At 36.0% G+C, this 21398-nt stretch overlaps 3 protein-coding genes and 1 non-coding gene across 5 annotated transcripts; 1 reads left to right on the forward strand and 3 right to left on the reverse strand.

The window, feature by feature from the left end:
- Positions 1 to 279: 279 nt before the first annotated feature.
- On the reverse strand, positions 280 to 5911 carry LOC145095087 (uncharacterized). Its single transcript, XM_079033028.1, has 6 exons — positions 4763 to 5911; positions 1608 to 1663; positions 1402 to 1494; positions 999 to 1098; positions 741 to 831; positions 280 to 314 (listed from the first exon to the last, which is right to left on the reverse strand). The coding sequence occupies exons 1-6, from the start codon at positions 5909 to 5911 to the stop codon at positions 280 to 282; spliced, it is 1524 nt and encodes a 507-aa protein (XP_078889154.1).
- An 11190-nt stretch (positions 5912 to 17101) lies between these two features.
- On the reverse strand, positions 17102 to 19112 carry ABCI7 (non-intrinsic ABC protein 6). Of its 2 annotated transcripts, XM_079029458.1 has the most exons (4): positions 18088 to 19112; positions 17761 to 18020; positions 17302 to 17672; positions 17102 to 17233 (listed from the first exon to the last, which is right to left on the reverse strand). In XM_079029458.1, the coding sequence occupies exons 1-3, from the start codon at positions 18994 to 18996 to the stop codon at positions 17342 to 17344; spliced, it is 1500 nt and encodes a 499-aa protein (XP_078885584.1). In that variant the 5' UTR covers positions 18997 to 19112; the 3' UTR covers positions 17102 to 17233; positions 17302 to 17341. The 2 variants fall into 2 exon arrangements, with proteins under 2 accessions (XP_078885584.1, XP_078885583.1); XM_079029457.1 differs by having other exon boundaries at positions 17102 to 17672.
- A 590-nt stretch (positions 19113 to 19702) lies between these two features.
- On the reverse strand, positions 19703 to 20608 carry LOC145091685 (TLDc domain protein). The gene is made up of 2 exons (XM_079029459.1): positions 20395 to 20608; positions 19703 to 20247 (listed from the first exon to the last, which is right to left on the reverse strand). Exons 1-2 carry the CDS (start codon positions 20534 to 20536, stop codon positions 19727 to 19729), a joined length of 663 nt encoding a protein of 220 aa, XP_078885585.1. The 5' UTR covers positions 20537 to 20608; the 3' UTR covers positions 19703 to 19726.
- A 598-nt stretch (positions 20609 to 21206) lies between these two features.
- Positions 21207 to 21278, forward strand: TRNAC-GCA (transfer RNA cysteine (anticodon GCA)). The gene has a single exon. It is a non-coding gene; the product is annotated as a tRNA-Cys (tRNA).
- The last annotated feature ends 120 nt before the right edge of the window (positions 21279 to 21398 follow it).

Below are 21398 nucleotides of genomic sequence, written 5' to 3' on the forward strand. Positions count from 1 at the left end.
CTCCCCATAAGCTAGTTCTCTACAGCTAAAGGATAACTTTTTACTATTCACTTATTATTTTTACAATTTTTTTTTTTATTTTGGCATTTTAAACTTCTTATTTTTAAAACAATTAAAAAAAATCTGCAGTATATTATAGGCTGGTCCTTGTTTCTTTTTTTTTTCTTTACTCAGTCAACGTCTCCTCGTGAATTTGAAGAACTTAACATCCAGCTTGTACTTTCTTGATAACTCTACAATATATGTTGTAAAAAAACCATCATAACGTAATTGAATAGCTTAACGTAATTGAATAGCTTTTTCAAAGTACAACACTACATACAAATAAAAGAAAATAAGATGTTATAACAAACAATAAAATGAAAGTGCAATCCTGTCTTTTGTTGTAAACCCAAAACTTATATGAAAAGTGAATTGCTACTTCTTGCATTTAACTCTTCAAGAATATGTAGGTTGTGCAAAGATATAAAAATAAAAAGTAGAAATCAGAAAATATTATACTGGATGTGAACAACCATGTCCAACAGATTAAAGATTATAAAATAAATAATAATGCTATAAAAAAGTAAAGTGGTATGACCTTCAAAATGAATTCTAACATAAGCAATTATTGTTAAACAGAACACAACATCTTCAAGTAAACAGTAAATATCGTTCTTATTGGGATACATGTCAACTTTCACACAATCTATTTACATTCTGAAAGTTGTATGAAGTACATGAATTAGTAGTAGACATACCTTCATCTGTTACAATTCTAACACACTGAGCAGATATTTGTTTATTCATTCGTGGACGCCCCTTGTCCTTATCTTCATATTTCGGTTTGACCTAATAAAGCATTTCAATACAAATTTCCCAATCAACAAACAACCACATGCACCACATGATATAGATAAACTAACAGAAAAGTCTAAGTTGTGGTTAGTTTTGATAAAGTTGTCAATTGATTTGGACTTTTACTTGAGTCAAAAGATTAAATCACTATTATTGAATACCTGAACAGGTGCAACAAAGAATTGCACACAGTTGCCAAACTTGGATCCAGTCCTGTGAAAGGCTGAATTTGGACTCTTGAGAACACCAATTGTAGTTCCCCTGATGATTGAAGAGGACCCATGAATATGAAAGTAGCATCGTTTGAACTTTGAACTGATTTGATAAAGCTATGAGATCTGATCGTTTAGTCCGACACCAAAACATCACCATACTTCTTCCTATATAGCATCAATGAATCCAAAAATTAAGCTCACCTAAAGCTAATAAGATGTCCAATTCAAATATTGAAGCTCAAAGCAAGTTTCAATTCTTATAGTCATTCCTTAAATCGCCAAACCAAATGGCACAGAATCTCTTATCTTTCCATTTTTTGGTATCAATCGAAACCTAACACAGACACACGAAATAGTAATGGCACCACTGATGGAAAACTTCACTTCAGCAGTTCTGAATTTCAGAAAGAAGAAAATTAGGAGGATCAAGAACTTTGTTAATCTGAAAGTGAGAGAACCGTATGTTTAATTAAGATTTGCAGTCAATGAATACTTGTTTGAATCGTCTTCTCGAGAACCCAGGGCATCAGACGTCTCGTCTTCTTCAGCTTTAACTTCAATTCAGACTCCTCGTCTTCTTCAACTTCAATGATTTGGCTTGCAGGCCGACCCTAAACACATATTTATGAAACCAAAATAGAAATTTTAGGTTTTAAGATGAAACAAATTCTCCAACAAATGCAACAAAAACACATATCAATTAGGGTTTTCGTCATCACTATGACAAACGGAATTGAAACAGGCAAATAAAAGTGGTATAAACAAACGAATTAAAACCTAATATACAGATGAATACGAGAAATGTAGACAAACATCAAAACTTGAAATGGGGTGGAGACACCAGAAAGTGAGTAAAAATTGAACCTTTAAAGCCATAGAGAGATTAAAAAACAGGAGTGAGAAAACTTCAGGCAACAGAAAAGGCGATTAGTAGAATCCACCTGCAATCCGTCAGGAAGAATGTGATTATGTGATAATCGACCAAAAAGAACCCTTCTAAATAATTAACTAAAACCTGTATTTTCAGAGAATGTAAATTTATTGATTGGTTGGAGACCTATGACCACCAAAAACGCAAATATGTGTGTGCATAGGGATTAAAGAGCACAACCTGCATCACATACATCAAGAACATTTGCTACCTTGGGGGGAGGATTTTGACTGATTAGGGTTAGAACCAGCGTATAAAGTTAAAATTACAACATCAAAGTAAACACATCTCCTTCCATTGTCGCATGCATATCTCCATTAATACGAAAATGAAGATCGAGAGAAAGAGATAGAGAAAGAAAGATTTGGAAGAAAACACTAAACTTGTCAAGGGAGAAATGAAGAAAAATAAAGCTCCAACTCCGATTTCTCTTATATCATCGTCAACTTTGGATCTTCAAAAGTCGGAAGAATGTTTTGAGAGAAATGAGAGGTTATGTTTTATAAGGTTTTCAAAAGTCAAAGTTCTTTTGAATCTGATTTCAATTTTGAGTCTTGTTCACCGATTCCATTGGTATTTACCAATTTAATTAGCCGAAGTTAGAGGTGATTTGGTATTTGACGGATTCATTGAATTGTACTTGGGGTTTTATCATTTGAACGTTTGAATTTATAATATTATTTTATTCTCAATTAGTTGTACATTATGCATAGAGATTTGAACGTCTTAAAAAAATAATATTATTATAATGAATCTATTTATAGAAATAGTAAGATTTCTTTTATAAGGTAGTGTATATATATATATATATATATATATATATATATATATATATATATATATATATATATATATATATATATATTAGCCTATGAGTTAGTTAAAAAAAACACGCATTTTTGTTTTCCTCATTCAAAAATTACATCTTTCTACTCTCTTCCTTGACCAACTTCATTTTCCTCTCATCTTCCTCCACCATAAAACCACCTCGTCGGAAACTACCTGTTCAGAAATTATATCTTTCTACTCTCTTTTCCGATCTTGTTTCATCATCGGATCTAACGTTTTTGATTTCCTTATCACACACCGGCATCTGATGTTTAAAATAACAGACAAACGTTGACAAGTTTTTGATACGACACGCGCTTCAACGACTACCATCGTCTCTCCTACCTTATCTGTTGACGTGACAGATCTTGTATCTATCAGGTTGGGGAATAGAGGAGATCCATTGTGGTCGACGAGCATGCGTCTGATTGCGTCGATGTGATGGAAGAAGACGTGATCAGATCTAGGTCGGTTTATTGCGATCATTGCAGAGTTAAGTGTTGGTGAGTTATCTCAACTCGACTGTATCGATTCAATATGACTAAGTCTATATTTAGCATGTTTTTTTTTTCTTTTGGTTGGTGGTTGCGGTCTCGATATATTAAAAATGAAATTAGATCTTAAACTCTCTCATATTCTCGATGCATATTTAATATTGAATATTCAAAATGAAATTAGTTCTGATTCATATTTAATATTGACAACAATGTCTATTTGCTTTGAAAAGCAATATTTCTCTCTTATTAGCCTTGGCCCATGAACAAATCTCATTAACAATGAGAGGCCCCTCAAGAATGTTTCTACCTTCAATAAAAGCATATTGTACCTCGTCGATAACACTCCCAATCACTTTTTTGACCCTTAAGGCAAGGATCTTTGCCACGATCTTGTAACATGAGCCAATCAAACTAATCGGCCGATAGTCAACAAGACTGATTGGATCATTAACCTTTGCTGCCAAGGTAATAAAAGAAGCATTACAGCCCCTTGAGAACCTGCCCCATTTTTCAAAATATCTAATATACTCCAGAATATCGTTTTTTAGGATTTCCTAGAACTTTTTGAAGAACTTGAAAGTGAACCCATCCAGTCCTGGAGCCTTCTCACTACCGCAGGACCAAATGGCATTCTTTATTTTAGCGATTGAGATTGGGGCCTCCAAAAAATCTGCATCAGTTTGGGAAAGTTTTCTAAATAAATCACTACAGAACCTTGGTCTTGACACCCATTTTTCATGAAATTTTTTGGAGAAAAATTTCACAACCTCGTTCTTCATTTCGCCCGGGTTTGAAACCCAACTCCCATCCACCGAGAAACGATGGATCTGGCTCCTCCTTGCCCTACTATTAACATAACCATGAAAAAATCGAGAGTTCTCATCCCCATCGACTACCCACTTGATTCTCGCTTTTTGCCTGAGATCTAGAGAGGCAATCCGTTCCAGTTCGGCAATCTTCCTAAAGCCCCAAGCACGCTCCTCAATTTCTAGATCAGATAGTGGCCTTGATTCCGCAATTGAGTCGATCTCACCCACCTTTTTTTTCGAGTTTATGAGCTCTTTTTTTTGAACCGGCAAAAGAAAATTTTTATTATATCAAAACCATACTAGCAAGAAGCTAGAACAGGTGCTATCACATTTTCAGTTACAAAGAAAGGGTGAATTAACCCAATGATTCCAATCTAATTTATCATATCCACCTCTATGTTTAACCCATACATAAGTGTGGGTTTTTATATTAGAGATAATTTTCGCCGATTCATAACGCTGTTTTTTAAAAATTCTTTCATTCCTGGCTTTCCATAAGCACCAAAGGGATGCGAACACAATCGTCGTGAATACATTTCTCCTATCAGGGCAGTTCCCCCATTTATATGCAAAGCCAAGGATACTCGCGACTGAGTGAAAATCACATGTCTGGATCTTGCACCATTGGAAAATCGACTGGAGTACCTCTTTCGCTATTGAGCATGACACCAAAATATGATCCCCCGATTCATCCGCCTCATTGCAAGCACTACACAAAGTCGAAGGCATTGCAACTCCTCTGTCCTTAAGAGCTTCAGCCGAAGGAATACGATTTTGTTTTGCCCGCCATACGAAACCCAATATCTTTAATGGGATTGTCTTGAGCCATGGGAATACACCGTCACATACCGGGAAGGAAGACCTTTCAATTCTATCCCGAAGGGCTGCCACGCAGAAATCACCGTCCACAACAAACGGTGATGTCCAACTATTCCCCGACTTTCCCAATTGCATTACCTCCTTGGGAGGAATATTTAATCTAGCAAGTGCTGTTTTGCTTTTCACAATATTTTTCCACACTCCCGTCCACCTACTCTTTGACTGGAACTGAGCATGGTCGCCATGCAAGTTATGTAGTCCCCTGATAACCCGAGTCCAGAATGAGTTTGGTTCACTTTTCAATTTCCATAGCCATTTGGTGAGAAGTGCAAGATTTAAAGATCGGATTGATCCCAAACCTATTCCTCCCACAGCTTTCGGGGCTGTAAGCTTTTCCCACGTCACCCAGTTAATACTTTTTTTACAAGCAGCACCGCCCCATATAAATTGTCTTCTAATTTTTTCAAGTGATTTAATGACTCCAATCGGGGCATCAAAAATGGACAGGAAGTAAGTTGGAATACTCCCGAGGACAGCTTTAGTGAGTGTAACCCGACCACCAAAACTCAGAGTTTTTTCTTTCCAAATTGATAACTTTGCCTTTAATTTATCCACAATCACGGACCAAGAGGCCACATGGTTCATGTTCATACCCACCGGAACACTGAGGTAAGTAAAAGGGAGAAATGCCGGTTCACAGCCTAATGGAGTTGACCAGTTAACGACTTCCTGGTTCGGGACCCCAATACCATAGACTTTTGATTTGTTAAAATTAACCTTCAACCCAGAAGACACATAAAAGCATCTCAGAATTCTGGCTAGGTTAGCAATATTTCTTTTAGAGCACTCACCCAAGAACAAGGCATCGTCTGCATACAAGAGATGAGACAAAGATGAATCCGAATTTGGGATGTGGATTCCATCAAAGATGCCTTTGGAAGCTGCTGATTTCATGGCAACACTTAGACCCTCCATCGCAATAATAAACAAGAATGGGGATAGCGGGTCCCCTTGTCTCACCCCTTTTGACATAGCAAATTCCTTAGTGGGGCTGCCATTAATGATAATAGAGGCCCTAGCTGACTCCAGACAGCCCCTGATCCACGTTCTCCATTTGATCCCAAAGTTCATTTGTGCCATTATGTCGTCGAGGTAACCCCAATTTATCGAGTCAAAGGCCTTGTTGAAATCTGCTTTGGTTTTGATATAATAAAAATTTTCTTTTGCCGGTTCAAAAAAAAAAACAATGTCTATTTAATATTCACAGACGACTTGGGGAATTGGGGATTAATTAATGATGATAATTTTTATTTCTATGGCTGTTAAAACTTAATTTGTGTTAATCATTAATTTGCTAAAGATAAATTGATAATAACAAATTGATAAAAAAACAAAGATAATAATTTAGAAGTTATGGGTCATGTGGGGGCTTGTCCTTGTAAAGATTCATTTTAATTATTTATAAGAATTGTTGAATGTAAAAAAGAGTAGTAAGTTTTTAGTAAAAATATAATTTAATAAAATAAATAAAAAATAATTTCATTATTATTCTTATGTGAATAAGATAATCGGCTTGATAAATTACAAGAAAATAACTATTTAATCGAAAACGCGAAAACAAATATGTATCAAATAAATCATATGTGATTAAATAAATATTATCACATGTTATTAAACACACGAGAACACATATTGAATCGATTACGCAAAAATGAATTTTGTTAAAATAAACCATATGTGATTACATACGTATAATCAAATATGATCATGTATAGTCACATATAATTTATAAGGACAAAATTTATTTTTGCGTTGTTGATGTAATAGTCGGTCTCATGTATTTAATCATATATGATTATATATATCTAATCACATATGATTTATATGGACAATATTTGTGTTTATGTTCCGGTTCAATAGTTGTTCTAATGTGTTTAATCACATATGATTATATACATTTAATCACATGTGATTATATGTATTTAATCATATTTGATTATACATATTTAATCACATATGATTTATCTGCACAAGATTCTTTTTTTCGTTCTCGATTTAATAGTTGTTCTTTGTCCACATTAATCATATGTGATTAAATACATATAATTACCTGTGATTATATACATGAAAAAATTATTGAATTTAAAAGACAAAAACGAATATTGTCAATATAAATCATATGTGATTAGATACACCATTAATATAATCACATGTGATTATATATACGAGAACAACTATTGAATCAAAATGTGAAAACAAATCTTTTCTACATACATCATATGTAATTAGATACATATAATCACATGTGATTATATATATATATATATATATATATATATATATATATATATATATATATATATATATATATATATATATATAATCACATATGATTCATGTGGATAAGATACATTTTTGTAATTTTCATGGATTTAATCACATATGATAATATGTATCTAACCGCATATGTTTTGCTTAGACAAAAACCAATCTTATCCATATAAATCATATGTGGTTAGATACATTTTTGTTATTTTCATGGATTTAATCACATTTTATTACATGTATTTACTCATATATGATTTATGTGCACAAGATTTGATTTTTGTGCTCACAATTCAATAGTTGTTCTTTGTCGACATTTGAAAATGAATCTTGTCTAAAGATAATCGTATATGATTTATATGAATAATATTCGTTTTACGTGTTGGATTCAATATTTATTATCGTGTATTTAATCAGAGGTGATTATATGTGATTAGATACATAAGAAAATTATTGAAATATGTACATAAGTTTTATAAGATTAATACAACAAACACAAGCTAAATAATGTTATAATTTTGTGTAGGTTCTCGGAAAGGAAATGATCCATCTTGCCCATGCTAGCTAATTTTCAAGCTCAAGGAGGTGAGTTATACTAACTCTCCTATTATGTAGGCATTACTTGTTTTATGTTATTGTTCACGTATACCCTAATAAAATGTGATTATGTGTATCTAATCACATATGATTTATGTGGCTAACATTTATTCTCACGTTCTCGATTCAATAATTATTTTTTCCTCTTTAATCATATGTGATTAAATACATTTAATCATATGTGATTATATGTTTCTAATCACATATGATTTTATTTGGAAAAAACAAATATTGTCTATTTATATCATATGTGATTCGATACATACAATCACATGTAATTATATACACGATAACAAATATTGAACCAAGAACACGAAAACAAATCTTTATCCAAATTAATCATATGTGATTAAATACATATAATCACATGTGATTATATGAATCTAATCACATATGATTTTTGTGGACATAACTCATTTTTGCTTTGTCGATTCAATAGTTGTTCTCATGTATTTTATCACATGTGATTATATGTATAATCGTATGTGATTAATTATATAAGCACAACTATTGAATCGAGAAGACAAAAATGAATCTTGTCCATCTCAAATAATATGTGATTATATACATATAATCACATGTGATTAATTACACAAAAGAAATTATTCTGTCGAAACCGCAAAAATAAATATTGTCTACATAAATCATATCTGATTAAATATATATAATCACATGTAATTATATGTATCAAATCATATATGATTTATGTGGATGAGATTCATTGTCACATTCTCGATTCCGTAATTGTTCTTTGTCAACTATAATCACATGTGATTATATGTATATAATCACATGTGATTATATGTATATAATCACATGTGATTATATGTATCTAATCACATATGATTTATATGGACAAAAATAATAATGTATATATAAATCATATGTGATTAAATACATATAATCACATACAATTATATACACGAAAACAATATAATCACATGTGATTATATGTATCTAATCACATACAATTTATGTGGACAATATTCATTTTTGCATTCTCGATTCAGTTGTTTTTCTTGTGTATTTAATTACATGAGATTATATGTATCTAATAAGATATGATTTATATGGACAATATTCAATTTTTCATTCTCGTTCAATAGTTGTTTTTGTACATTTAGTCACATATGATTTCTGTACACAAGATTCATTTTCGCGATTTTGATTCAATAGTTTTTCTTTTTCCACATTAATCATATGTGATTAAATACATACAATCATATACGATTAAATACATAAGAAAAAATATTGAATCAAAAATGCGGAAACGAATATTATAAATATAAATGATATGTGATTTGAATTGAGAAAGAAATAATGAATCTTGTCCACATAAATCATATGTAATTATACCCCCCTTATAGACCGGCTTCGTGAATGAGGCCTACTAACGGTAAGACTGACTTTGTTCTTATATATATATATATATATATATATATATATATATATATATATTAAACCTATAATATTATAATAGTATAAGGGTAGAATTTTAAACTTTAAAATTCTAGGGTTTGGAATTAAATGTTTCAAAAGTTAGACTTTTACATTTACAAATTCCAAAACTTGAGGGCAAGTTTTGAACTATTCAAAACTGTTGGAATCCATAACTTATGAGTTTAATATAGGTTTTATGAAAAGACTCTTGACATTCCGTAATTTGAGGACAAGTTATGGAGTTCATAAAAACATTTATGGGAAAAAGACTCTTAAAGTTCATAACTTATGATTTTAATGATCTCTTTAAAAGAAAACGTTTCATTTTCCATAACTTGAGGACAAGTTATTGAATTCATAAAAACATTTAGATCAACTATTGTAAATTGCAAAAATCAAACAATTTTGTCTATGATCTAAATTAAACTCACAAGAACAAGACAATTCATATCAAAAAAATTTCATGTAATTAGCCTAACCATATAAATTAATACAAAACATGAAACTTTGACAATTATCTTTTATTTGGATGAGGATAATCATTACCATAGCAAAAAAATCAAATTATATGAACAAAAACATTTTGTGGTAATGATCCTAATCCAAATTAAGCCAACAAATCCAAAAATCTACCAGACCCATCACCACCTCGTGGTGATCAGGCAGAGTCCTAAAAAACGATTTTTTAGCTTTGGAAAAACAAGTAGCATCAAGTATATAAGAAAACAACCCTAGGCTCTGATACCACTAAAGGGATTTGAGCATTCTAACACTCTTAAGGTGTACATGCAACCTTAAATACATTGGATCCATGTTTTCTCTATTATACATGCAAACTTGAACTATCCAAGGTATTACCCTAACTAGCATACAAAACATTGATACTTGGGTAATAAAACAAGTTAGAAAACATACCTTTTGTTGTAGTTGGAAGCCTTGGACCTTTAAGAACTTAGTGCCCCAAGTGTTGCACCTCAAATGGAATCACACAACACCACCGACAATTGGAATAACTTGAGAGAAGAACACTTGCTTCACAAATCGGCTAGCCCTCACTTCTTGTCCCTTAAAAGGTCTACAGTAGTGCCAATTTCATGAGCCTTGGGGTTTCTTATATAGTGTGACAAACTAGGGTTACACAATGTAACTCATGACTTTCCACATTCCTCATGATCCATGGGTTTTAACCTCCATGGAGTATCCGTGGGTCACCATATGGGTTTAGCCCAACATGAAGTACTACGGATCATAAGCCCACTTTATAAGAATGAATGATTTACCAAATCAATCCCCATTTATTTAATTAGTCTCGGTTGATCACAAAATTAATTCCAAACTAATTCTTGATCGATACTGATTAAATAATATGATTTCATATTAATATATTAGAACTTATAATATATTAATAAATCATAAATATCTTCTTCTCACAAAAGTCTATCCAAATTGTACTGATGCCATGCAACCCAAATGGACCATGCTACTCTCGGGTCAAGTACATACCAATAATAGTTATGAGCCTAGACACCTAATCCAACATAAGTGGGGGAGAGTTGTAACATCCCAATATTTGTCATTTATAGTCCCTGGGGATGGAAGGGTAAAGCCATGAAAAGCCTAAGGGCTAAGTTGTAATTTTGGGACCAGGAGGAGTACGTTGCGCGTACACAAGGGTACGCTGAGCGTACTAGGCGCGCCCTAGTACACCGGGCGTACACTTGTGTACGCTGGGCATACTCATATGAGAAGGAAACCCTAATATTTAGGGTTTGGGTGCTATATAAACAACCTTATGAGCTCATAACCCTCCTTTACCTCAACCTCCACTGTTTAGAGTCGTTTTCCCCAAACCCCAATCATTTCCTTGAGGGTGTGAGCTAATCGAGTGTATTTTGAGTAGTTGGAGAGGAAGGTGTTGCATCAAGGAGTTGGAGAAGGAGAACAAGCTTGTAGATCTGAAGTTGTTTGGTGCTCTAGAAGCTTCAGAAGGTAAAAAGCTTCAAACTTTATGCTTGTATGATATAGATCTACCTATTCTAGATTTATGGAACCGTTCTTGTCCCTAAAGTCCCCAAGTTGGTGCATGTTATGATTTGGACGAAATGAGTTGTCCTTTCATACTCTAGAAAGGGTCCTAAGTGATACAAATGATGTCCCAATGGCTGAAGGTGTCCCATGCATGTAGTAGAAGGGTCTTAATGGATTAAGACAATGTATTAAGAACTTTCTGGACGTCCAAAGTGATAAAGTTCAAGACTTTATGGTTCTAAGGCACATTTGGTCGATGGATCTGAAATTTGGGCTTAGGTGCTTAAGCCATTAAACACTTATTAGAGTTTTAAGAATAGATCGCATACGCCCAACGTACTGGGTCAACCACCCCGATGGTGGTCAACACAAGGCGGAGTACGCCCAACATACCAGAGGAGTACGCCCAACGTACGCTCTCTGTTGGGCCTTCGACGATTTGGGCTGCTTTTGGACTAATTGGACTTGGGCCTTCTTGGGCTTTCTGAATAATAGTGTTTGGGCCAGTTTTGATTTTGGATCTTAGAATAAGGCCCAAATAGGGAGTTGGGCCCAATTTGGAAGATTGGGCCAATAATGCCTTGTATATGTGGGCTTGTGGATCATGGATTTGGTATTGGGCCTTGACCCAAATTAGAGGAAAGGCAAAATGGACTATGAATAGTTGTAGGACTCTTGGTCAAGATTGATATTCCTATTATTTGGATAGTTCGGGATTTTGGTGAGACAACGATTCGGGAGTTCGATTCTTCAGTTCATATTGACATTGTGAGGTGAGTTATCCTCACTGTACTCAAGGGTCTAAGGCACCAAGGTCGTCCCTTTGGATTGTTATCATGGTTATCTTGTGATTACGTGCTGTGATGCTATGTTAGATTTATATTCTGGTTTAGGATGATGTTATGATCAGTGATCTGTTAGGTTTGTATGACTATCTGTATGTGCTAGTTTACATGGTTTAAAGGATCTTAGGCTGAAGGGTTGGGTTCTGCTTCACAGCTCTTGTCTGAGTCTTACCATTGTGGAATTGAGTCCTTTAGCCTAAAATTGTTTACACTATGGGGCAAGTATGCTTAGTGACATGTAGTTTGATCTGACTGTCTGTATGCCGGTAGGAGATTACCTGTTATATGTGCACATGATTAGTTGGTAGTTGAGGGTATTCCATCCCGAGGATGATAAGACCCTAGTATATTGTCTCTATAGATTGTTATATGATTATCTGGTATAAGTGCACATGTTTGATTGGTTATAGGCATTCTAACCCAATGGTTGTGGGCCGAGAGTATTCCATCATGAGGATGATTGGACTCATAGTATGTTGACATTCCAACCCGATGGTTGAGGGGCTTGGGGTATTCCTGTAGCACCTGGTTCCTGGTACGTAAATCTTATTTGAGTATTCTTTTTTTTGTAGCATTGGACTCGGCGAGTCATAGGTTCGACTCGCCGAGTAGATACGGGACCCGGGACACGTTTAAGTTGGCGACTCGGCGAGTCCATATCCTGGACTCGGCGAGTCACCGCTGTTGGATGAAACCCTAAGTTTCAGGGGTTTGCACCCTATTTAAACGTCATATCCGCCCCAGGCCAGCCCCCATTCACCCTCAGAGCTCCCAACCCTCGTTCTAAGCTTGTTCATTGAGAGTTTGAAGAAATTGTTTGTGTTCTTGAAGGTTTTGAAGCAAAAGGGGAGTAGATCAAGAGGAAGGGAAGGAATCCAAGCATCTTTGTGCTCTCTCAGCAGTTCCTTTGAGGTATAACCCGTTTTCCCCCTGTTTCTATGCTTATTACTTCATTTAAGTCATTCATGAGCCAATCCCCAAGCTTGTATGTGCAATATAAGTCGAAATAAGTTGATTGGCCTTTAGATCTAGGCAAGATTGAGCTCCAGGAGCTCAGATCTGTTACCTTTATGGACCCATGTTGCTTGTTCACCCTAGATCTACCTTTTGAGGCATTTTGAGCCCTAAATCCCTCATTGGTGAGTATCTACACGTAAAGTTGGAAACTTTACGTGTCATTCATGCTCTAGGAACCCAGATCTGTAAATGGCATGGACTAGAATCGAGCAAATCGCATATATAGTGAATGCATGGCGACGACTCGGCGAGTCGTTCATCAGACTCGGCGAGTCTGCTCGCGAGTCTCCGAGTTGTCCCCTTTTCGTTGTGTCGAGTGGGTGTAGTGAGTCACGGGGTGTGACTCAGTGAGTTGGAAGCTAAACTCATCCATGGAGGAACTCGGCGAGTCCATGCCCTGACTCGGCGAGTTCAAGGCAATCTCCTTAGATCAAGAACAGACTCGGCGAGTTGTTCATACAACTCGGCGAGTCACAACATAAAGTGTTCTTCGGATGAAGATGAACTCGACGAGTTGTTCATATAACTCAGCGAGTAGGATGAAGGACTTGAACCTCAGTTAAGAAGAAGAACTCATCGAGGCAACGCCTAACTTGACGAGTAGGGTCGGGATCCAGGACAGTCGTTTGGTTAGGGACTCGGCGAGTTGGAGAGCCAACTCGGCGAGTCGGGTCAACTGAAAGTTGACTCTGACTTTGACTTATGACATGATCAGGGGTAAAATGGTCATTTTACCCAATGGACAGTTAGCAGTGATTGACTAAGTATGTTGTGGGATTTGCAGCCGGAGGATTTCCGGAGCAACAGTAGGCAGTCAGTTCTCTACCAGATTAGCAGCTATTTCGAGGTGAGTTTCCTTTTCAGTAGAAACGGGTCTAAGGCACCAAGGCCGACCCGTGTAGACAAGATGTTAGTATGAGAGTATGGGCCGATCCCGTATCTCTGGGTTTAGTCGAGTATGATATATGTGTCAATATGATAGAGTTGCTTATACTTGTTGTCTGTGTGATACTTGTATATTATGGGCTAACGGTTGAGTGTGGGCAGGGCCCGTATCTCTCCGAGGTTGGAGTGTGGGCTAGGCCTGTATCTCCCAGATAGTAGAGTGTGGGCGAGGCCCGTATCTCCCGGCTAGCGAAGTGTGGGCAGGGCCCGTATCTTCACAAGTGTGGGCGAGGCCCGTATCTCCCGACTAGCAAAGTGTGGGCAGGGCCCGTATCTTCCCGAGTGTGGGCGAGGCTCGTAACTCCTAGCTGAACGTTGTTTGTTATATGTTTGCATGGTATGAGGTATTATGGGGGAACTCACTAAGCTTCGTGCTTACGGTTTTCAGTTTTGGTTTCAGGTACCTCCTCAGCTAGGGGAAAGGAGCCGGCGCGGTAGCAGCATGTCACACACACACTCTCTTGTTTCCGCAGTTACGAGTTTATTCTGTGATTGATACTATGATATTTTGATTGATCGAATGTTGTGGTTGTAATTTGGTTTTCGATGAGAAGTGGTTCAACTAAACAATGTTTTAATTGTTAACGTTTTCTATGTAATGTTTTATAAACGAAATTTTTGGACGTGAAATTTCGGGTCGTTACAATTCCATCCCGATGGATGAGTGGACCCATAATATTTGTTATATATATGTATTGTGTGTGGGCATTCCAACCCGATGGTTGTAGGCCGAGAGTATTCCACCCCGAGGATGACTGGACTCGTAGTATGTTGGCATTCCAACCCGATGGTTGAGGGCCTGGGGTATTCCATCCCGATGGATGATTGGACCCATAGTATGCTGTTTGTTATTATATGTGTATTATTGCGTGTATTGGTATTTTGGGGGTAACTCACTAAGCCTTCAAACTTACATTAATCGATTATTGTTTCAGGTACAACGGATGACCGCGGAAAGGCGAATGTGTGACCGTACACTTCCTCGATTTATGATCATGATTTATGGGAACTCTGATATGAAAGTATTTTGAAATACTTTGTAAATTTCAATGGTTTTTAATTGGTTGAAAAAGTTTTAAATTGGCTTGAATTTTATGGATGTTACAATTCTCCATGCAAATGATGTCGAGTTCTACAACTCCCAACCATATTTAGTTGCAATTTGACGTTTCCTTTCAAGCACCGTGCACAAAATACCTCCAGTTAAATGACCACATAGTTGGAGAAAATACTGCATATCTTGGTTCTCTATCTTCCACTCCAACAATTGGGTTTCATTTGTTCATTGGCTTGGAAAACACATAATTTTTCTTCCCGTTACCGTTGTCTCTGTTCCTCATTTGAAGCTTTGATGCTGACAATTTAGTTGACGAGATCAAACATTTCATTTGTGTTGACGATGACGATGCCGTTTTCTTTCCTTTTATTTTTCTCAGTGAGTCTTCAATATTAAACGGTAGTTGTTGTTGGGGGAATCCGGGAGGATACTATGCATCGGAAGATACTGTGTAGGCGTTGGATGAAGATGTTTTGGTTCGTTTTGAAGGAGGCATGGAGTCTTTATCAACTTTTGTAACCAATGTCCTTTTCGCGTGGTCTTTCAACCACTCCCAAGATTTTTTTCATGAGGAAAAGCTTTCTGATTAATAGTCCTCCGATACTCGCTTTGTGAAGCTTTTAAAACATCAACCTTAGATTTCCCGCTAGGCACACTGTTCATCTTACGATTATAGATGCAGTTGAAAGCGTTACATTTCTTTTGCATATCTTTCCATTTTGATTTACTTGGTGTCGTGACCGATCTGAACCTCCCATTTAAACATTAAAATGTTCTAGAACCCGATCCCAAAATGCATCAAACCTTTGTTGATTTTCGCGTTCTTTATCTTGAGAAACATCGACATATGCCTTAGCCAAATCCAACTCTTCACTTTCCACCCATTTCCTTGACTTTCTGGCGGTTTGTATAATTGCGTTTTTTCTTAGCAACGAGTTGCAACTCCTCGTTGACTTCTTCTTCGTTTCTTTCGGGAATCGGATCGTCACCAGAACTGTCATATTCTACGTTCTGAGAATCACGGAGCTGGAAATGCTCAGGTTGAGAAGATTGGAATTGGGTTTCTGGAACCATTTGAAAAAACCTCTAAAAGCCAAAATGTGTTGTAAGATTGTTGCACCGGGTAATATTGTTGTGGATAGTTTTGGTTTTGTTGGTAGTTTTGGTATTGCTTATAGTTTGAGTTTTGAAATCCTAGAGAAGAAAATGAAATATCTTGACTTGAAACGCCTTGCGTTGATTTACGTATTTAGCTAGAATAGTCTTGTTTAGCTTTGCTCGGGAATCCATTGAAGGCAACCGAAGGAATTGCACGAAGTATAAAATTTCACAGAGAAAACATACTAGAATTGAGTGAAGCGTGGAGTATTCATGCTCATAGACTTATACAAAGTTATATTAAAACAAAAACAAAAAAGAAAAAAGAAAAAAGAAAAAAGAAAAGGACGGATAATGCATGAAAGGTGGCAGAGAATCAACTCTTCTGCATGAATATTGAATTGTCTTGAGTAGTAAAAATCATATTTATCACATGCATGTACAATAATAACTCACGGGTTCACCAACCCGTCGCCATTAATCTATCCAATCTGCCATTGAAAGGGCCATGACTCGGCGGTACCATTGGTACACCCTAAACCGCTCAGTCCTCCCTTACAAATACTTTAAAAACATCCCAAGCGACTTCATGGGCCTTATTGGACCCTGCTGGACATCGATAATAGTATAAGTGTATAACACATAATCTCACATAAATTTAACATCACTAATGAATAACAACCAGTCAACTATTCTGTGTGTTGAAATTTTGGTATTCACAACAATTTGCATTTTGCACTATATCATTACTTGGAACTGTTTAAATGTCAAGTAAAACAAATATTTAACATTTTAAAATTCTAGGACAGCAAATATAAAAGTATTTTTAATTTACTTTTTAAATTACACAAAAATAAAAGTTAACTCATGTTTGTAATGTTTCCCTGGTCCAGCCTCCAAGGCATCTCTAAACCAGAGCTAAAATCATGACCAGTTTCTTCATTCCTGCCATGGAAACACTACAATCTTCACATCAAAAACTTCATTCTCCCTCATAATCAAACATTACAAACCTCAAACATATTCATATTGATTGCTTTTCAAATCCAAACTTCAGACACCACTCGCAACCTTTGAAGGGACTACAGGATCCAGCAACTTCTTCACATGAAGCTCAACCTTCTTTCTTAGATCAGCAGTTGGAAACCTGTCTATAACTTCAGCACCAAAGGAGACAATGAGTGACTTCCTAGCTGTTTGTCTATCAATACCCCTTGCCTGAAGATAAAACAATTGGTCCTCTTCCAAATCACAGATTGAAGCTCCATGAGAACACTTCACATCATCAGCAATTATCTGAAGATTCGGTTTCACATTAACAGTTGCACGTGGCTCAAGAATCAGACTCCTTGTCAGTTGTCCTGCATCCGTCTGTTGCGCATATCTAACAGCTTTCTAACATCAGTTATGTTATCCAGACAACACTTTTATCCATATAGTCTTAATGGAAAAAAAAGAAAAAGAAAAAGTACCTGTTGACCTTTATGTTCCCATCAAATACAACTTGTCCAAGTGAATGAGCTACAATGCACTTATGAAGTTGTCTAGAAAACCCTCGTGGATGATCCAATACTATTTTACTATGTAGATCTTGTGTTTGATCATTTCCTGATAAATGAAATGTTGATAATCCTGTTATTGTGTCTGATCCAACTTGTTGCACGTGGACATTGTGTCTGCTTAACTTTCCACCTGTGCTTACTTCTACTAGCTCGTATGTACTTGATTTTTCCTACAATAATCAATTTCAAGAATGTTTTCAATGATTTAATGAATCATATTTGGAATGAAGCAATTACCTGACGAATGGAGGTCCATTTGATATGGGCAGAGTTCAGAGATTGAGTCTGGATGTATGAATGGCTAACTTTAGCTTCTTCCCCGATTGCAATTTCCATGACTGAATTTGTCCAATAACTCAAATCCCCATCACCACCTATATATTCTTCGAGTATTCCAATCTCTCCTCCTTTCTCAACCACCACTAAAACCCTTGGATTCGAGACTGGAAGCTTCTTTGACTCCTTATCACTACCTTCATTACTAATGTACCTCAAATGCAATGGGCCTTCAACTTTACACCCTTCTTGAACATAAACCACAACCAAATCAGGTGACCCAACACCATTAAGTGACCAAAACAAGTCTCCTGGTTCAGAACTAGGTAAAAATTCGAGTACCCTATTTGTTATTTCGTTCGAACTTAGGCTTGATAAGCTTCCAACAAACACCCCATCTGGTAACCCTGATAATTGAGATAAAGAATCAATGATGTATCCATCGATTATAGTTAAATTGAGCGATTGTGTATCCTCGAATGCACTTATATGGTTAGAAGATTCAGGTGGTGTTGGAGATGAAACCGGTATGATCTCCGATTGCTTGATGAAAGAAGTGTCTGTGAACCTAAAAGGCTCGTCTTTTCTAGATGGCCATGGAGTGGAGAGAAGAGATTCTGAAGCAAAATCTCTCAGCTTTTGAAGACCTGATGAAGAAGAAGATGGAAGAGAGTCTTCCAATGATTCTGCAATTTCGAGAACAAACGGGTCGGAGAGGGCAGCAATCGGGGGTAAATATCGTCGCTGGGTCAAAACCCCAGGTTTGACTTTTCTTGTTCTTATAAAGTTCGATTGGTATTGAGATGTAGATAGTGTGAAAGATGGAGATGGGGATGCACGGATGATGGGCGTGAAGGCCGAAACAGCCATTGCCGGCCGGAGGTGGAGGTGAGGAGTGGGGCGATTTTGACTGAATCAAGAAACTGGAACCACACCTGCGTGACCTTTCGAGGGGATCAAAGTTTTGGTAATATTTTCACTTAGACTCCCTAGACTATTAGTTTAATGATAATTTATCCCCTGATCAGCTTTGTCATCTCTTGAAAAAGTTGCCCTTTATATGTTGTCTTTCTTGGTGAAAAGCAAAATACAATCCACCAAAAAAAACCCTGGATAGAACTGTCTCTCTTTTAAAGATTTCTTTTGTTATATGAAAATTACGATCTTTCTTTTGTTTTATGTTTGATTGCAACAAATCTTTAATTTTACTCAAAATTAATCTATCAATCAATCTGTGTTATCTGCCCAAGAGTGATGAGATAATTTATATTGTTTGCTTTCTAACTCGTATCATTTTAGACTAAATAAGTCCAAGTGGGCTTGATTATTATAGTTTTTATGGAAAGATAAATTATACAAGGTCGAAGTCATAATTGAAATTCAATGATATCATTTACAACTTTTTCTTTGTGTCCCAAAGTGTTTGTTTTTATGCCTCAATGAAACAAATAGAGACTGATGTTGCATTTTAGCTCACCCCCACTTGTACCTACACCGAGCAAATCATAATGACTTGGGGCTAACGGATTTACAAAATTAATAAGGGGCAAACATCTAAAGCATAGGTACAACCATATAAAGGCATTAAAAGCACATCCTTTTAGTATAAGCTTGCAATTTGAGGACTACAAAAAACTAGCACTTCTTCAAGAGAAGCCCTAGACTCATCTCCAAACAAAGACTCTTTCCCATCTTCCCTTTTGGCATAAGACAAACCCAATCTCGACTTCGCCTGTCTCAAATCTCCAACACCAGAGTTTGTATCGGGCCCTGCAAATCCGCCCATGACAGGTGCAAGTGGTGGCCCGATCAAGAGCCCATCAGCCCCAAACTGGGGCCCACCTCGGGCATAATCAAAAAGGGCAGCACCACTACCTCCTACTTTAGGCAACACAATAGGGTAATTTTTCTCTTCATCTGGCCAATAAAAGAGGAACGCGTCAAAAGTCTCGTAGTAATCATCAGTGCTTCGGTAACCTTCGGGATTGAATGCACCAAACTTGAATGAGTTGTCTGTGTAGCCGATTATCACACACGGGCCCTTGAAATCACTGCATTCATGAAATGAAGTCGCACTAAATCCATCCAAGGTGGCTTTGTAACAACATTTTAATTCTTTCCCTGTTCAAGATCATTAAAAATATAAACACAACCATAATTGGGTAATTGAAATTTCAAAGTTAGACTGAATTGTGGGGTTTTAACCGTGTAATTACAACCCCACAAACATTAACGTGTTATAACTTTTAGCAAGAAAAAGATGATTACCATTGAGGAAAGTTTTGTTGAGTAGAAAAGATGGAAAAGGAAGATCAAGATTATGGTAATTGGGTTGAGGTTTGTCATTGGCTTTGTTTTTGCCGACGTTCCAACCAAAGAGGCAGACACTTTTTAGTATGCAAGAAGCCATACCAAAAAATGCATTTCAAAATTGAGCAAAAAAGTATGGAACAAATCACAAACTTGAGCCTAAGTTTTATCCACTCATTTGCATGATTGCATCTTATCCTCAACAAATAGGATCTTTCACTTATGGAATAGTCTATAGATTTTTATGTTCGTAACTGGGGCCTGGGCACTTTGGGAATAACCCAAGTTAACTAGATTTTATTCAACGTATAATTTCGTATATAGTATATAACTTTTAAATATAATAATCAATTAGGAATTAAGTATTTAGCAAGTTTTTTATTATAGCAAAAAAAGGTTTTACAAATACCGTGTAATGATAACTAATCAGTATGTTAATCATACTGAACTATTTTTGTTACCACAAAAAAATTAGTTATTCATTTGGATCCACAAGTTATTTATCTATTTGTTTTTATTGGCATGTATTATTGATATTTGGCAAATTGTCAAATTTTTTTATCTGAATTTAAAATACATGAAATGTTTTTTTAATAATTCCAGTGAGTAATATCACATTCAAATTTCGATGGACAAGAAATTTTTTTATTTTTTATATTAGAACATAAATTGCCAATTTTACTTTGGTACAAAGAGCAGTAATAGTTAAAAAAAATCCTACCGCAAAGTATCAATTAAATATGATCTATTTGGAGGCTGACATCACAAGTGGGTCCTTAGCTCAGTGGTAGAGCATTTAATTGCAGATCAACCGGTCACCGGTTCGAACCCGGTAGGGCCCTATTTTTTGTTCTTTTACTGCTTTTGTTTCTTATATTGAAAATTCTCCAAACATTCGGTGAATTATTAACCAATTAAATAAATACAAATGTCAAATCAGTTATAATTTTCTTTTACTTGCA

The sequence above is a fragment of the Lactuca serriola genome, chromosome 3, assembly GCF_051521515.1.
Source record: "Lactuca serriola cultivar US96UC23 chromosome 3, Lser_US96UC23_V15, whole genome shotgun sequence".
Lineage (NCBI taxonomy): Eukaryota > Viridiplantae > Streptophyta > Magnoliopsida > Asterales > Asteraceae > Lactuca > Lactuca serriola.

Bases quoted from the DNA above. Each gene is read 5' to 3' on its own strand.
- LOC145095087 (XM_079033028.1), bottom strand. From the start codon at position 5,911: ATGGAGGGTCTAAGTGTTGCCATGAAATCAGCAGCTTCCAAAGGCATC. The intron at 1,664-4,762 runs GTACTCCAGTCG...ATATGTGTTTAG, and splicing joins CATGCTCAATAGCGAAAGAG to GGTCGGCCTGCAAGCCAAAT. The intron at 1,495-1,607 runs GTTAAAGCTGAA...TCTCACTTTCAG, and splicing joins GACGAGGAGTCTGAATTGAA to ATTAACAAAGTTCTTGATCC.
- ABCI7 (XM_079029458.1), bottom strand. From the start codon at position 18,996: ATGGCTGTTTCGGCCTTCACGCCCATCATCCGTGCATCCCCATCTCCA. The intron at 18,021-18,087 runs GTAATTGCTTCA...TGATTATTGTAG, and splicing joins AATGGACCTCCATTCGTCAG to GAAAAATCAAGTACATACGA. The intron at 17,673-17,760 runs GTACTTTTTCTT...GAAAGCTGTTAG, and splicing joins GGGAACATAAAGGTCAACAG to ATATGCGCAACAGACGGATG.
- LOC145091685 (XM_079029459.1), bottom strand. From the start codon at position 20,536: ATGGCTTCTTGCATACTAAAAAGTGTCTGCCTCTTTGGTTGGAACGTC. The intron at 20,248-20,394 runs GTAATCATCTTT...GATCTTGAACAG, and splicing joins CAACAAAACTTTCCTCAATG to GGAAAGAATTAAAATGTTGT.